The sequence below is a fragment of the Oncorhynchus mykiss genome, chromosome 1 (genome assembly GCF_057628025.1).
Source record: "Oncorhynchus mykiss isolate SJ-2025 chromosome 1, ASM5762802v1, whole genome shotgun sequence".
In the NCBI taxonomy this organism is placed as follows: Eukaryota; Metazoa; Chordata; class Actinopteri; order Salmoniformes; family Salmonidae; genus Oncorhynchus; species Oncorhynchus mykiss.
In genome coordinates, this window is record NC_143022.1 from 69978547 (window position 1) to 69995872 (window position 17326).

A 17326-nucleotide genomic window follows, 5' to 3' on the forward strand; every position below is an offset into this window, starting at 1 on the left:
TAATATGGTTTCTGATTGCGAACTCCTCTAACGCAGCACGTCAGAATAGGTTGAAACGGGCCCGTCGTTTAAGCCTGGACTGTTAGACAGTGGTCCACAGGCCTAGTCCAAAGCCACACAATCAGAACCGGGAAAATTGCATCAATTTAGGCTTAACACAAAAATAATGGAATCCACAAGGATGAGGAAGGATTTGAGAGCTGTGTGCTAGGGACGGCGGCGAGGACGCGATCATTCGATTCAAGGCTCGCAATTCGTTTAATAATTGAATCCAAAAATGTACAAATGCAACCATTGTGCAGGTTAAATGAATAAGCAGTGACCGACAACAATGTCTGTCAGATGCTGTGAAAACGTGTAAACCTTTGTTTTCCGTCGTGCATCAGAACAACCAGTAATTGGAACAATAGATAGAATCCTGCGAACGTTTTGAGTTCAGCCAAGTTCCACGGTAACATGCAAGAACTCAAAAATGATGAGAGTACTCAAAACACAGACATCGTTTTAACTGCCTATCCTTACTGTGCATTTTTAAAAAGGCCACCGTTGACAAGGTGACTGTGGGGGTCAGAGCATGTTTTGGACAGAGTAATCCTCTGGCAATTGCAAAGAGATTACCTCGCATCAGGGCCAGCCTCACTCACACACACAAACAAACCACCTGTCCCCAAACACAAAGCGCCAACCGGCCAATCAGTCCTCGATCCGTCTGTTTTCCTAAAGCTACCTCCTCTACAATGACAATTAACAGGGCTGGACTGAAGTCAGAATCAGACAGTAGAATGTTTGCAGAGTAAATCTGTGGTGTGAATCCAGTCTGGGTAGGGCTAGCCTGTGGGTAATGGGCAGTCAAGGGGGATGGCTTGTAGTGGTGCTCAGATCACTTGCCATGCGGAGAGTTGGCAGTTGCACACTACAGCAAGCAACATCATTTATTTCCCTGTCAGTGTAAAACAGAGCAGCTTGAACTTTGATTTTCTCACACAGCTATCACAGAGGGCAGGGGATCGTACCACAGCCACCAGCAAAGGATCACAGCAAACTACTTTGACATTAGTCAATCTACATATTTATGGGAAATTAATATTTGGCCAGTGGGAACGTTTGCTTTGACTAAATGTGATTGGATTAGAAAGAATAGACATAACGTATGCACACGCATACACATGCCACCAACAAAGACGGGCTAATCAAACAACCATCACACATGTGTAAACAGCAGCATACATATTAGAGGACATAGATGCATACGTTATGTCCTGACACACAATATCTGATTGGTTGTATGGTTGATGAGTCGTATTATAATCATCCAATAAAACGTACAGCATCATACATAGGTTACTATGTTTTAAAGGGACAGTGTGGGACTTGACATTGTGGGAATATGTAAAAGAGTCTCTGCACATAAAACCCCTGGTTGTCACCTAGTGTGATTTCGGGAGCGTGTGTGAGCTCGCGCACACAGACACACGTTTGCCTGGCGTGCTGCCTGGGGGAATAGCAGAGCTGTGGACCTTTCCGTCTCCCAGAGGGGCTAGCAGAGACATGGGTGATAGAGAGAATTGACTTCAAATGAAAGGCCAGATCATTCTGTGCTAATTCCTTGCAGCACTCTGCACCACAGAACCTTCCAAAAGAGACCCTGCGGCATAATTAGCTGACAGGTGTGTGATACTGGCATAATGAGAGGGCTCTTAAATAAAAAGTAAATAAAAACACACCGCTGTATGGGAAAGGTTCTTCCCCAATACAGAATAACTCCACTGACCTGGCATGCTGGGAAACTCCTTCGACATAGAAACCTTTGGACGTTGTAGTGTTTGCAAATCTACAATACTTTTGACCAGGGAAAGGTCAAAAGGAAAAGCAGTATTTTGGGAAATGGAGTGCAGGTTAAGTTGTGTGTAAATGTTTCCTTTCAAAAAAAGTAGTTACCAGAAGAACATGAAATATTTATGTCCAATGAACACCTATAGATAAGCAAAGAGGGCAGGTGGGAGGGTTGAAAGGTGAAAGGTTACCAGGGAATGAAGCTTCTCCTCCAGGTCCTGGTTGGCCCTCTGGGAGGCGGTGTAGCTGTTCTGCAGTCTGTGGAGGACAGAATGTGTCTCAGTTAATAGTACCGTGTCTACAGAGCTGAGCCCCATCCAGATAGAACACGTATTGGAAACCCACAGATGTTATTGCTGCAGAGACGGAGACACAGAGCCCACTGGTACAGAACGTAGCACTGCAGTAAAATAACTCGTCAACCACTTTTCTTTTTCAGTGCGATCGCCTCCCATCATAGTTCAGATTACGCGGTTGTCTTCTCTTGTGCATCTTGTCTGGTTGTCAAATGAATAATTTAAATTGCCATATAGACCAGAATTATCTCCACAATGAGGCACCAGAAAACGGGCAAATCCTGCAGTACAAGTATGCACGCAGTTCTCTTGGCAGTCACATCCATGCACATTTTAGTTCACTTTATTTCCATTGCTACTCAACAGCAGCACGGTATGAATCCTCTCAGACTTAATGAAGCCATCAGAGTTTTGCTCGCTCCGGTTTTCAACAGGTTAGACATTCGGAACAAATTACGAGAGATGGGAGGAAAAGGGAGAGAGGGGACTGTATTAAACCCATTTCAATAGGACCAATAGCAATTACTTTCCCACTATCCACTGCCTCCTAAATTGGCTAGATAAATTCCTCAAAAAAAGTGAGAGGTTGTGTATTTCATGGAATGCAATTATGGAGAACATTTTAAAAAGGGCTAAAATGGCAACGTACTGATTTTCCACATAGCTTTGCAGGACATGTTTGAGGTATTGATGTTCCTGTTGTATAGGACCTGATTGTGCACCACCATCAGTCACGCTCACACTTTGTAATGGTGAGCAACAGTAAAGAGGTGTGGTAGTCCAGAAGTTCAGGGCACTAAAGTGCGCCACGCCTTAAGCTTTCAGTAAGCGTGAATCATGATAAACTATGCTCAAGTCAACTCCCTTTGAGACTTTTTTTTTTTTAAAGAGAGAAAAACATCTATTTAAAAAAAGGTCTCATCACTTCTTGGTCCATTGTTAAATTACAAATATTGCCTTTGTATGGTTCAAACCCCATCTCACAGAAACCCCAGAGGGTATGAACGCAGGACTGTCTGAAAATCCAATAGAAGTCTAAGAAGCACACAAATGATGCTCACAAAGCACTCTGCCCGTCACCCTTTCCACCGAGAGGGGATTACAAGGCCAGAGTCTAACAGCCGGTGATCCTCTCCGTGGTAGTCAGGTCTGCACCAGGGCCAGGCTCTAGCCTACTAGTTTCATTTCCTCTTTCTGCCATGAGCCATGCTGGGTGCTCATTTGACCACGCAGACGTGAACGTGTCACAATAACTGCTGTCCCCGGGCCAACTGGCCACGTGATTGATTCACTGATCAAACAATATTGCACATGGACACGCGCACAGGTTTAACCTCATCTATATTACAACCCTGATGCAATGACACTAAATCGCTATTGTAGTGTCCAGGGTGATACCAGTGTGTATCAATGGGATTCATAGTACAAAACCTCTGGCTTTTTAAGACATATTTCCCAAAGGGCTGTCCTTCCCAATAACACCAGCATCTCTTTTTACCCCGTCGCATTCCTCACTAATCATAAAGGCTTCGCTGCAAATCACCGCCAATGACTTTCACTGTCTTTTTCCCCCAATCAAAAGTGAATAGACATTTGAGCAAAGCTCACCGATTGCCACCGAGACCACAGCGGTGCCCATTTACATTTGACATTCGAGTCATTCAGCAGACGCTCTTATCCGGACTTACAGTATTGAGTCCATACTTTTCGTTCACACTCCCGCAGCGTTTCAGGGTTTCAGAGGGTAGACATTGATCGGACTTTGCGCCGATGGACTTCAAATTGGGGAGCGCAATTACAGTCACCTGATGGCTCCGCTAAGAAGTCAGATTGATTAGTTCACGGCTGCCAGACTATTCAAACGAAGTCCTCAGAGAGTCACATGTGAATGCTGCTAATGGGTCTGGTAAAGTAAATAAATAGCTAAATTTAAAAAAATGTAATTACAACAATTGGCTTTTCATTCCCAGAGCCTTTTCAGTGATTGATCTCTGAAAACATCTGTAACGGTGCTGCCCGGTGATAATCAGATAGGACATACGAGTGGAGCACACTAGTTAACTGATGGCAATCCAATTGAACCCTTATCTTTGCTGAAGCTGTATTTGAAGGTGTGATCATCTAGTATGGAAATGCAGATGGACCATCGCATCCCACACAGGCATGTAGCCTCACTCTGTGATTTATTGATGGAAACACTGCAGGGATAATTGAAAGTGACTGGTTGCTCAGAGCGAAAAACAGGAAGATTCCTCTTGATTGGAGATAAACTGGGATGATTGCTTTTGAATGTGACACACACAACACACGAGATTTAAAATGAGCAGCCACGTGGTTTTCCCTGGAATCTTGACTTAAACGTGCATCTTCACATTAATGCCACCCAGAGCCAAAGCATTCGTAACAGTAAAATTAGCAAATCTATTTCTCCACATACATGTGGACAGCGAGAAAAATGAAATGGCACATTGACATATAAAGCTATAGGAAATGTATTAGAAAATAATTCAAAAGCAAGCAACATATTTAACGATTAAAATGCTTAAGAAACAAAATGGCAACCATTATCACCCGACAGCAGATATGGGAAAATGTGTTGCCCCCAGGTCGTATTTACCAGCTTCAGCCCTGTGTCCTCCCCCTGGAGGAGTTTAGGTTTCCTGTGTATGGTGGTGGGAAACTCATCCATCATTACCATGACACTTCCATAATAACATAAGCTTTACAATCTCATTAAAGTGAGAGAGTTTGTCTCAAATGGTGGATTATGCATACCAACCATTACGCGCGTGTCATTTTGGCCTCTTTTTTTTTTTTTAACCTGCACTTAAACTCACAAATTAGGAAGGCAGAAGTAACTTGATTGACAAGCAGACGTGTAGAGTTTGATTTATTAACCAAAAACTGAGAGGCGGGTTGCAGGTGTATTGCCAGGGAAAGCAGGAGACGCTTTTAAATCAAGAGGTTCTTCAACAGTGGAAAGATTGAAAGAAAGACAAATGATAGAAGAACCATAGTTGTGTGCCCGTAATGTGGTATAGAACGAAGTCAAGAACATAAACAACTAAAATGTTGTTCTGGCTCAACAGTCAGGCTCTGAGTTCTAACTCAAAAAAGGACTGGTGGTCATGTATTGTAGAGGAAGGCCTGACGTTGTCACTAACTAGGGCTGACAGAGGAAGTGTGGTCGGGCGCTGAAGAGTCCTATGGTAACATCCTCCCATTGAACAACGTTCTGAAATATAGATAGATACATCATAGATAAAACAGCATAGACTTTCTGGCATCTACATTTTTTCCATGTGGCAGAAACTCCCCCCAACCACCTCGCTCTCAAATAGACGATCCAACATGCCCAGAGGTTTAAGAAATTAAAGTAACAACTAGCTGCATAATCAGATGCCTAAGCTCTCATTAATTCAACAGCTTTGATCAGATTCATTAAAAATGGATTACCGGGGAAGGTATTCATTTCATCTTTATGTTTCCGAAAAAAGTGAGGTTGGGAGAGGAAGCGAGTGTGCGGTGTAACGGAATGAAATATTATCTGTGTCACGAAGTGGCAAGAGTGCCTCCCATAACATGGATAATGGGCTCAGGAAATGAGGGAGGTTACACTCGTCACCTGCGGAACTTGTCTCTCATCTTCTCCAGGTCGTCGCGCGTGCGACCCATCTCCCCCTGCATGTAGTGGCGGCTGGTCTCAAACTCCGTCTCCATGGCCTCCATCTTGTGGGTGGTGTGGGAGAGCCGCCGGCGAAGCTCTTCATTCTGCTGCTGCAGGATCCTGGAGGGGAGAGGGAGTGGTAGAGAGGTGAAGGTGGGTGGGGGGGGGCAGTCAGCCCAGGTGCAGTGGAATGACTCACAGACAGTACTGTATTCACACATAGTGACTAGACTGACAAGACAAACAGAGAGCCATGGGAACTTGCTTCAGCCACAGAACTCACCCAAAATTCAGGGTCACAGTTTATTGAAAATAATGTCAATGGGAATAGAGAAAATTCATAATTAACAATTACGATTAACATGAGGGAAAAATGGCATATGTGAAAGAAAGGTCCATGCACATGAGTGAGTGCATATTTATGACAGAAAGTATGCGTCTTTTCTCTGTCTGTACGAGAGAGAGCGAACACATGGTTGTCCATAGCACTCGTGTGTGTGTGTGTGTGTGTGTGTGTGTGTCGGGTGGCTGCCTGCCTTTGTCCTAGTGTGTCTGTGGAGTTTAATGGGAGCAGCTGTTAGGACGCTGGGGGGACGGAGCAGCTGCCATGGGACAGGACACATCTGCCATCTGCCACAACCCACAATCCTGTCACCACACCGTGTGTCGCACTATGCAGCATCCAGCCACCCACTCACTCACTGCACACTGATTAAAACCACTGTTTTCAGGGTCTCTGTCCTACCGGCTCAGACAGACCCAAATACCTAGGGGACCGCTCTGCTGCATGACAGCAGTTAGCAGCAAAAAAATAAATATATCCTAACTACAGTCCACCGATGTATGTTTAAGTAAGACTTCCAGTGGGCTCAGATTAGGTTGTGAGAGCCAGGCAATTGATCGGCAGACGGGGGACCACAACAGGAGCATCCAGGTGCGTTACCCTGTCACAGGGTGTGATTGGGTGTGACAGGGTGGAATGAAGTTAGCCCTCGCACTGCTATCGGTTCCCCCGTGCTGCATCTGCAATAGTCAAATGGGACATTTTCCCCCACCTAACAGCTGGCAGACACAAAATCTTTAAAATCGACAAGCTCCAGTCCAAACTTCCAGAGCAACAGGGTAGTCCTCTTCAAAGTTGACAGCTCTGGAGGGGAAGGAAGGAAAATGCCCACGTGTATCCTACACATGCAGACACACTTTGCCAACCAAAACCAGGGCGACTCAAGAAAAGAGAACATCAATAATTCATGGTATGTTACGGTTGGTGGGGCGGCAGCCAATGTTTTATTCTATAATTACACACAGGATTTCACCGTCTCTGCACGGTTCTGTTCCGTTTTGGCTCTTTCAGGGCACAGGTTTGAGGAAAAAGGCAGAAAATTGGTTTTTGGCACAGTCTGTGGGTACTACCCTGTAACCCTGTACAAGTTTACTTGAGCTAAGTATGTGTGCGCACACACACACACACACACAACCAACACATATGTTTATGCGGATTATGACATGAGAAACATGAGCTCAGATCCTATTCAGATCACGGAGAGTGGGTGTGTAAAAGAAGCCAAGCTTACGCCTTACGTTTAAAGAAGAAGAAGAAACAACAACAAAAGGAGCGTAATCCACTCTGCTATGCTGTAAATACACAAGCAGTGAGGGGGAAAAAATGTACATTAATTATACGGTAGAATACACGCTTTCACAGAACTGCTGCTGCTAACCAATGCACAGTGTGTATAAAAGCAAGGCGTGGCTACCATTAGATCTAACCTGGATGATTGGACATTACAGTGCAACAGCAAAGGCAAAATGAGCATGTCACAGCATAAAAGGTGTCTTGCGATTACAGACCACCCAGAACCTGAGTGCACTGCGGTTAGGGTACTTTTTTAGGCTGTTACAAAACACCTCTAACAGCCTTGCACATCGAGATGCTCCCCGGGAGCCAAACAGGAGGAGTGGTAAATTAAGGCGCAATGGGAAAATAACTGTGATAAGAGAAAATAGATATTCCCAAGCTTTCAGAAAGGATTTTGAAAGACTGGGATTGGGAAACGGTCTTTCAATTCACTTGTAAAACACATCCTTAGAGGTTTTACATGCATTACACCAGGGTTGCCCAAACTGGTGACCCTAACTACATTTGATTCCCTTTCTTGTTTTAAAATTGTTGGACATAAAAGACTGCAAAAACACCAAAAGTATTCCCACACATAAGAGAGATATACACTGAGTGTACAAAACATTAAGAACATCTTTCTAATATTGAGTTGCCCTTTTGACCTCGGTATCGAAAGCGTTCCACAGGGATGCAGGCCCATGCTGACTCCAATACGTCCCACAGCTGTGTCAAGTTGGCTGGATGTCCTTTGGGTGGTGGACCTTTCATGATACACACAGGAAACTGTTGAGTGTGAAAAACCCAGCAGCGGTGCAGTTCTTGTTACAAACTAGTGCACCTGACACCTACTACCAAACCCTGTTCAAAGGCACTTCAATATTTTGTCTCGCTCATTCACCCTCTGAATGGCAGACAAACACAATCCATGTCTCAAGGCTTTAAAAAAATAATCATTCTTTAACCTGTCTCCTCCCCTTCATTGACACTGATTGAAGTGGATTTAACAAGTGACATCAATAAGGGATCATAGCTTTCACCTGGATTCACCTGGTCAGTCTGTGTCATGGAAAGAGCAGGTGTTCTTAATGGGAAACCATTTCTGACAAAACTATTGTGACTTTAGACTTTTCTGACCTTTTCCCATTCAGAAGAGTATGGTGGAAACAACGGGGGGGGGGGGGGGGGGGGGGGGAAGATCGGTCTGTCAACCGATGTACTGGTAATCCCATTCATCTGAGAAACAGTCCTCTGCAGCATACGCAGTATAGAACAGCATGACAAAACTCCACTACCGCTGGGGAGACAGACTCAGCTCTGGCCTATGTGGAGACTTGAGGAACTCTAGGGCAAGAGTGGGTGACTGGGCGGTAATGATTAACAGCGGCACTCAGCTCAGGTTGTATTCAGTTAGTCAGACACAGAATCATTCATCATCCCACACCAGCGCAGGGGCATCTAGGCCAATCAGTGACATTGCTTGTGTACCACAAAAGGAGCTTATCAGCATTTACCACCACAAGGAAGAGAATGGGGGGGAGGGGATCCAACAGCAGCTACGTCAGCGTCAATTCATTAAGCATTGCTGCCTGATGATGCCCACACATGTGGATGGTGGCTTGACTATATTAACCCTTTACATCTCGTTCACTGATACCAAAGGGAACTGTAGCGTACCAGAGCCAGCGCTGGGCTAGACTTTACTGCGAGAGGCTAAAATGACACATCAAACATGCACCGTCACACACGCAGCTGATATATTTGGTAGTAATTAGCCGACTATAGGGATTCTTTTTGGGAGAGGAAGTGGAGCGGAGGAGGACCGCAGGACTGATGGAGGTGAAAGTTCGAGCTGTAATTACAACTAGTGTTCCGTCTCTGTACTAGTGGTCAATCCTGCACGGCTGGTGGTAATGGACTCCCCCACATACTCCGAGCTGCTTTCTCTCATTAGCTGTGTGGAGTTTTCACAGCTGGGGGGGTTCCAGCAGGGAGACGCCACTGATCACATAGATTCACTTTGAGCCCAGGCTGGGGTGGGAGAAGGAGGCGGCAGGGGGTGTGTGGGTGACGGATGTTGGCGCTAACAGCAACCTGCTCCTCTTCCACTCTCGCTCGCCCACCTGCGCAGCACCCTTCCCACCACACCGCAGGGGCTTGTCATCATAGCACCATATGGGATCAGCCAAGTCTCTATGAACCCTCCCTCCCCTTAGCGTTACTGACGCAGAAGCTGGGCGTCTGAGTGCGGCCTGCCCGGCTCCCTCTCCTCAGGAAGTGTCTAGACGGGAGCAGCTGGGGCTCCTGGGAAGGGCTGGCTGTGGCTTGGTGCCAACCTGGCCGTCTCCTATAAGCAGCCTATCTACCCAGTGCCAATCAGGTCACGCCACCCGGGGCTACAGCTTCCCACACAGTAGACTGATCTATACAGTACACACTGAGGTGTCAAAACTGGGCTCAAAGTGAAGCAGGCAAATAGACACAGTAACCCATAGCCAAAGAAGTCATGCTGAGATTCACTGTTTTCTGTTTGTTTAAACTGTAAGTCAAATTTAGTATTTTCAATCCTGTGGCTGAAGCATTTCTCACCGAAAATACAGCACATATTTGTCAAAGCATAAGTAGATTATAAAATAATTACTTACTTGATCCTGTCTGCATCTGATAAGGAGTCCTGCAACAACAAACATCCTATTAGTTTGGCCATTGTAGATATGTTTGCAACAAAACAGACATTTTGCTGGACCGGCAATCATTACTGGCTGTAATTAGTAATTTCTTTTAAAAAGGCTCTCCATCTACAACCTTGAGGCATTGAGCTAGGCAGACAGACCTGGGAAACATTGGAGATGCACTCCGCGACAACAATACACCATTTCAAAAACACTCACCGGCTTTCAAGGACTGAACTAAGCAGAAATTGTACAACAAAAAAAAAAATGTTCCACATTTATATTAACCAATTTCGCACTGCACAGAATTCAGATTCCTTGGTAGTTTTCAGTGCCACATTTCTGTTGAAGCCGAAGGGTTAGAGAGATAAGCAGACAAGGCAGAATGTTACAGGATCTCTCTTAGTTTCACAGGCCAATACGTCTCATGGAGCTATGAAATCAATTTGACAGCCCCTGTCATTCTGCAAACTAAAAAAATTAAAAAAAAGACTTGTTTACACAGAAGAGCAGCCTGCGCATCTACGGCACTTAAGAGGCTAGTTATCAGCACCACATATATGAATATTGTATTCTCATCTCTGTAGAATCATTTCACAGTATTAATCCAGAATATCTTTACAACATAATGGCCAGTCTCAACAACGGCTATACACAGAGTGTACAAAACATTGTCATGATCTTTCCACTGACCAGGTGAATCCAGGTGAAAGCTATGATCCCTTATTGATGTTAATTCCACTTCAAATCAGTGTAGATGAAGGGGAGGAGAGAGGTTAAAAGGGTTTTTTAAGCCTGGAGAAAAACTCAATATTAGGACGGTGTTCTTAATGTTTTGTACACTCAGTGTAGCGCTATTGCAGAATGCAGTGCATTAAAATAAAAATATCTAAAAGTAAAAAACTAATATGACACAGATGCACAACACTGACCTTTTCAGTTTGGATTGGACTAGAAAGCTGGCTAGTGAATTCCACTTGAGTGTTTGTACAGTACGGTTCTACTCTCGAGCAATCTAGGGAAATGACTTACCTTCAGTTATTGGCAAATGTAATTTCAATTTATAATATGACGAGAGTTGTAGCTAAGCAACTCGCATGTTGAATCCGCTCGACACAATACACAGATTGTTGTTGAGAAGGCTTCCAATTATTTTTCTGGAAGGCGTACAACAATGGAGGGGAAGGGGGGGGGGGGGGAAGAGAGAACTTCTCCTCACATACCTTGACCTGTGATAAAATAGAAAAAGAGAGGTGTTGTGATACTGTTTCAGAGTGAGGAGGCAGGGGCATGTATTTAGCTGTGGGTTTATCCATAGCGTCCTTGTGTTGTGTTCTGGTGTCCAGCTGAGAGGACTGGTGCCGTTTTTTCTGGTGATGGTCTCTCTGCCGATTCTTGTCCTCGCAATCAGTCTCACTGCAGCGTCGAGAGCTGGAGTCCCCGCCACCCCCCACACGGCTGTAGATGGGCCCCTCAGCTTTGGGCCTCGCTCCCTCCCTAAGGGGGTCTGCCCTACACTTCTCTGCATTCTGGTCAGGGATGTCCTTCGGGGTGGGATGCCAGGTCTTTGGTCGACCTTTTTCCTTCCTGGAAGGCCTGTCCCTGTCCAGCGCCGAGGACCACTCGTCCCACGGCCGGCTCATCGCAGGGTTCCTCTCGGTTCCTCGCTTCTTCTTCGCTTCGGGAGTCAGGGGAGAATTTTGTGCCTGGTGCGGAGGCTGGTTTCCCTTAACCGGTCTTGTGTCCTCTTGCTGTTTTCCACCCAGCATTTGCATTCTGGCAGGGCTGATGAGCCTGGTGGTGACATCATCCAGGAAGTTGGAGAACTTCAGCTTATTTTCTAGGAATTGGATCATTCTTTCTGAGGTTGCTGAGCTTTGCGAGGTGGAGGACGGGGTTATCTGTCTGGTTGAGGTGGTCTTGGCCAGAGACCTCCTCTGGGGCTTCCCGTCTCGGCTCTGGCCCAGCATCTCGGCAGACTTGGACTTCCTGAGGTCTGAGAAGTGGACGCCCAGCTGGTTGGGCTGCTTTAGGATCCCCTTAGGAGGGAGGGCTAGTCTCTGGAAGGAAGTCTGCTGGTGGTGCTGACCTCCTCTGGGAACCAGGATCTCTGCATTGTCCTTGAAGACCAGCGAGCGCTCCAGGCTGCGACTGGACTGGGCTGGAGAGGTAGAGTAGCCACCTCGCTGGGAGTCATCTGAGCGGAGGTCTTCGTCTCCAGAGAGAGCGAGTAGGCCCTCACTGCGGCTCAAGAAGCGTCTCATCCCCTGCAAGTCCCTTGCTGCCTGGTTGGCTGTGACGCCCACTGTCATGCCTCTATGGCAGAAGATTTTGGGTGGGGGCAGGACAGTAAGATCCAGGCTGGACAGGCTGGAGACATCCAGCTCACTGTCTGAGAGCAGAGACCAGGAGGAAGAAAATATATTGCGGCTCTCAGGACTAACTGGGCATTTCAGGTAGGGGTCTGTGAACCTTGTTCGCTGAAAACCTGGAGTATGGTTTGGAATGCGAATTACCTGGCAGGGGTCAGGAGGGTTGGGGCCAGCGGTGTTGGCAAGCGCAGGCGGCGTGCTCCCACTAAGGTCCTCTAGGAACGAGGGCAAGTTGTTGCGCGACTCGCGGTGCTGAGGCGGAGCCTTGCGGTACGGCTTCCTGGCCGGGGTAGCGCTCGTCATCCTTGGTGCTCAGCGTCTGTCCGGTCGGTTATTCCTGCCAGAAGACAAGCATTAGATGTGGTAGAAGCGACACCAGCCCTGAGCCCTGCCCTGTGCAAAAAGCCAGCTGTAAAGGTCTGTCCAGTTCCACTCACTTTCTCTCCCTCCCTTCCGACCATGCCTACTCCCTCCCTGGCTCTCTCCACTCTCCCTCTCTCCTAAAGCGGTAGCAACAAAAAAAGTGGTTTGAATCAATAGGCTTTGATGAGAGCAGTAGCAGTGGGCAGAAAAAGAAACGGCTGCCTGGTGCAAACTGTCTGTAGTGGAGAGTGGAGGGAGGGGTATGGGATGCCACTTCAAATAAACATCAAACACAATTCATGTGTCGTGATGGAGGATTTTTTAAATATCTGCTCTCAAAATTCTGCCTGCAGAGTATGGTGTGTGCATACGTGTATGTGGAATAGAATGAGAGAGAGGAAAATCTGAGCATGCCCTCAAGCCTATAATTGATTACAAGCAGAAGTGTGTTCCCAATAGAGGAACTCTTAAACTACAGTCCACTGACTGGAAGCATTGTGGGCTAAGTTTAGAATGTAAAAACTAGGCATATTCGTTAGGAAAAGAAGCCACACCCCCTACCAAAATCAAAACCATGGAAAACACACACACACACACACGCTCCAGAAGGCACTTTTAGGAACACAGGCACACCCACACACAAACTAGTGGCTGTAAATGACTAAGACGCTGAACAGGAGAAGAGCCTGTCACAATATCTATTCTGATTGATGACTTGGCTTTTGCTGAGTCACTCTGTAGCCCTGTGGATCCAATTGCCACAGAGAGTGGAGAAACACCAGAGAGCCGTCTATCCATCCTGCAACACAGAGAAGGAGACCGTAGTCCTCTCTATATCCATTATACACGTTACTTATGCCCCAGTCTGATGCACTCATTGCACTGTAAATGCGTCCGCATGCTTTCCAGCCGAAACATTTCTGAAGAGTTTGTGTATATATCATGACATTTTGGTCTTTGGCAAGATTTCCCCCCCCCCCCAATTGTTCGGGCACATTTTTTATTTTTTTAGAGGCAAGCTGAAGTCGGTAGTTAAAGTCTACGCCCCTTCATCAGTCAACAGTAGGGATTCTTCAATTAAATGTTTGTCATTCAATGAGACAAATAATTTTTATGCAAATTTCACTTGAGGAAACACTGCAGCAAACATCTTAGTTGGATGTAATATAGCGCGACAGATCTCCTTGGCAAAAAAAATGTGAAAAGTAAAATGACAGATTTGAGTTATCTTGAGGAAGTGTATACTGGCTACGGCATCTTAAAAAAAATTTAATAATTGACAAACAGTACTATTGCCGCGTTTTTCTAGCGAAGGTCTTTTAAGGGAGTATGCGAGCACATACCCACCAGCCGAACTGAAAGTATGCCGTCAACTTAAGCCATAGAAATCCTCTTAAGAGGTTCAGATACAATAAACCAGATTGAAGATCAGCACTCGAGATACCCTAACAACATGCCACTTCGATACAGCTAAGACCAGAAGTGACATCTTCATGGCAAGTTAGGAGAATTTACACAGAAGGTCAGGAAAGTTAACATAGCAGGTTAGAAGAATTATGTTAAGGTTTGGAAGAGGGTATGAAGCGGTGTGTTTTTAGGGAGTCCCAACAGCACTTTGCTATGTATCCCTGGGGAGAGCATTCTGAGAAATCTGAATGATTAGGAAAACATTATGGAATAAAGGAAGGTTTAACCACCTCTGGCTTGGTTCAAAGATTCCCTTCATTCAAAACAGTGCATAATTGCACGACTGGATTATGCCCTGGGGGGGACCAACGAACATAAGCCATCGATCAGTCCACCGCTTCCTGGGTCACAGATGTCCCCTCCACCCCTGTTCTCTCTCATGTCCCACAAATACCCCAGCAGCACAGGGGTGTTCATCATGTTGCTATTTTTACAGTGTGTGAACCCCGCTGACGGGTTCATTGGGGAAAATAAAGGGAGGGAAAGGCTGGTGCGTCACAGCGGAATTCCAACGAAAGATCAATGACCTTCACAGCAGCTTGTGCAGTGGGGTGGGGCCACATGGTCAGAACTAGTGTATGCGACGTCAGAGCAGAGTGCCAATCCAATCACTAGTGTATGCGACGTCAGAGCAGAGTGCCAATCCAATCAAACTATATACAGTGGGGAGAACAAGTATTTGATAACCTGCAAAATTGGCAGTGTTTCCTACTTTACAAAGCATGTAGAGGTCTGTAATTTTTTATCATAGGTACACTTCAACTGTGAGAGACGGAATCTAAAACAAAAATCCAGAAAATCACATTGTATGATTTTTACACAGTCTCTCACAGTTGAAGTGTACCTATGATAAAAAATTACAGACCTCATGCTTTTACATGCTTTGTAAGTAGGAAAACCTGCAAAATCAGCAGTGTATCAAATACTTGGTCTCCCCACTGTATGTCACATGCGCCGAAAAGCTTACTTACAAGCCCTTATCCAACAATGATTTTTTTTTTTTTTTTACTAAATAGGGGGAGGGGGGTGTACAGGTTAATCGAGGTAATATGTACATGTAGGTAGGGGTAAAGTGACTGTGCATAGATAGTAAACAGGGAGTAGCATCAGAGCAATGCTGAGGATCAGTGTGGCAGATGTGTTGTCTACCCTTACAACCTGGGGGAGGTCAGTCCAGGATCCAGTTGCAGAGGGAGGTGTTTAGTCCCAGGGTCCTAGCTTGTTGATGAGCTGAGGGAACTACGGTGTTGAACGTGGAGCTGTAGTCAATGAAGAGCATTCTCAAGTAGGTATTCCTTTTGTCCAGGTGGGAAAAGGCAGTGTGGAGTGCAATAGAGATTGTGTCATCTGTGGATCTGTTGGGGCGTTATGCGAATTGGAGTGGCTCTAGGGTTTCTTGGATGATGGTGTTGATGTGAGCCATGACCAGCCTTTCAAAGCATTTCATGACTACAGATGTGAGTGCTATGGGTCAGTGGTAATTTAGGCAGGTTACCTTGCTGTTCTTGGGCACAGGAACTATGGTGGTCTGCTTGAAACATCTAGGTATTACAGACTTGGGTCAGGGACAGGTTGAAAATGTCAGTGAAGACACGTACAAGTTAGTCAGCACATGCTCTGAGTACACGTCCTGGTAATCCGTCTGGCTCTGCGGCCTTGTGAATGCTGACCTGTTTAAAAGGTCTTTCTCATCTGGAACAGCTGGTGCGCTCATGGATGCTTCAGTATTGCTTGCCTCGAAACAACAATAAAATGCATTTTATTGGCGGCAGGTAGCCTAGTGGTTAGAGCCTTGGACTAGTATCTGAAAGGTTGCAAGATCGAATCCCAGAGCTGACATGGTACAAATCTGTCGTTCTGCCCCTGAACAAGGCAGTTAACCCACTGTTCCTAGGCAGTTATTGAAAATAAGAATTTGTTCTAACTGACTTGCCTAGTTAAAAAAGGTTAAATAAAAAATTAAATAACAATTTTGCCCATCTGGTAGGCTCGCGTCACTGGCCAGCTCCTGGCTGGGTTTCCCTTTGTAGTTCGTAATAGTTTGCAAGCCCTGCCACATCCAATGAGCATCAGAGCCGGTGTAGTAGGATTCAATCTTAGTTCTGTATTGACGCTTTGCCCGTTTGATGGTTCGTCTGAGGGCATAGCAGTTTTAAAAAAAAATAAGCACCGAGATTAATATCCCGCACCTTGAAAGCGGCAGCTCTAGCCTTTAGCTTGGTGTGGATGTTGACTGAGGTGGTACACTCCTCAATGCAATTGGATGAATCACTGAACATATTCGAGTCTGTGCTAGCAAAACAGTCCTATAGCGAAGCATCCGCATCATCTGACCACTTCCGTATTGAGTGAGTTACTGGTACTTCCTGCTTTAGTTTTTGCTTGTAAGCAGGAATCAGGAGAATAGAATTATGGTCAGATTTTCCAAATGGAGGGCGAGGGAGAGCTTTTTACACATCTCTGTGTGTGGAGTAAAGGTGGTAGAGTTCTTTCCCCCTCTGGTTGCACGTGACATGCTGGTAGAAATGAGGTAAAACTGATTTAAGTTAGCCTGCATTAAAGTCCCTGGCCACTATAAGCGCCGCTTCTGGATTACATTTTCTTGTTCGCTTATGGCCTTATACAGATTGTTGAGTGCGGTCTTAGTGCCAACATCGGTTTGTGGTGGTAAATAGATGCCTACAAAAAAATATAGATGAAAACTTTCTTGGTAGATAGTGTGGTTTACAGCGTATCATGAGGTACTCTACCAAAGGCGAGCAATACCTCGAGACTTCCTTAATATTAGACATTGCGCACCAGCTGTTATTGACAAACACACATATCCCACTCCTCATCTTACCGGACGTAGCGGTTCTATCCTGCCGATGCACGGAGGGTGAGGGAGAGCTTTATTCGAGTCTCTGTGTGTGGATTAAAGGTGGTCTAGAGTTTTTTTTTGCCCCTCTGGTTACACATGTTGTTGTATGTGTCGAACTGCTTTGCTTTATCTTGGCCAGGTCGCAGTTGCAAATGAGAACTTGTTCTCAACTAGCCTA

At 45.7% G+C, this 17326-nt stretch overlaps 1 protein-coding gene across 8 annotated transcripts in view; it reads right to left on the minus strand.

Annotated features, from left to right (window-relative positions):
• tjap1 (tight junction associated protein 1 (peripheral)) overlaps window positions 1-17326 on the minus strand; it is a 78534-nt gene that overhangs the window by 15792 nt on the left and 45416 nt on the right. For 5 of the 8 annotated variants that reach the window (XM_036983179.2, XM_090237890.1, XM_036983163.2 and 2 more), the window contains 4 exons: window positions 12603-12795; window positions 10060-10088; window positions 5755-5916; window positions 2025-2091 (listed from right to left, as the gene is read on the minus strand). In XM_036983179.2, the coding sequence (XP_036839074.1) occupies window positions 2025-2091; window positions 5755-5916; window positions 10060-10088; window positions 12603-12761 (417 nt within the window). In that variant the 5' untranslated portion in view covers window positions 12762-12795. Of the gene's footprint in view, window positions 1-2024; window positions 2092-5754; window positions 5917-10059; window positions 10089-11309; window positions 12499-12602; window positions 12796-12895; window positions 12959-17326 lie in introns of those variants that run through there. The other 3 variants (XM_036983168.2, XM_090237889.1, XM_090237905.1) reach the window with 2 other exon arrangements.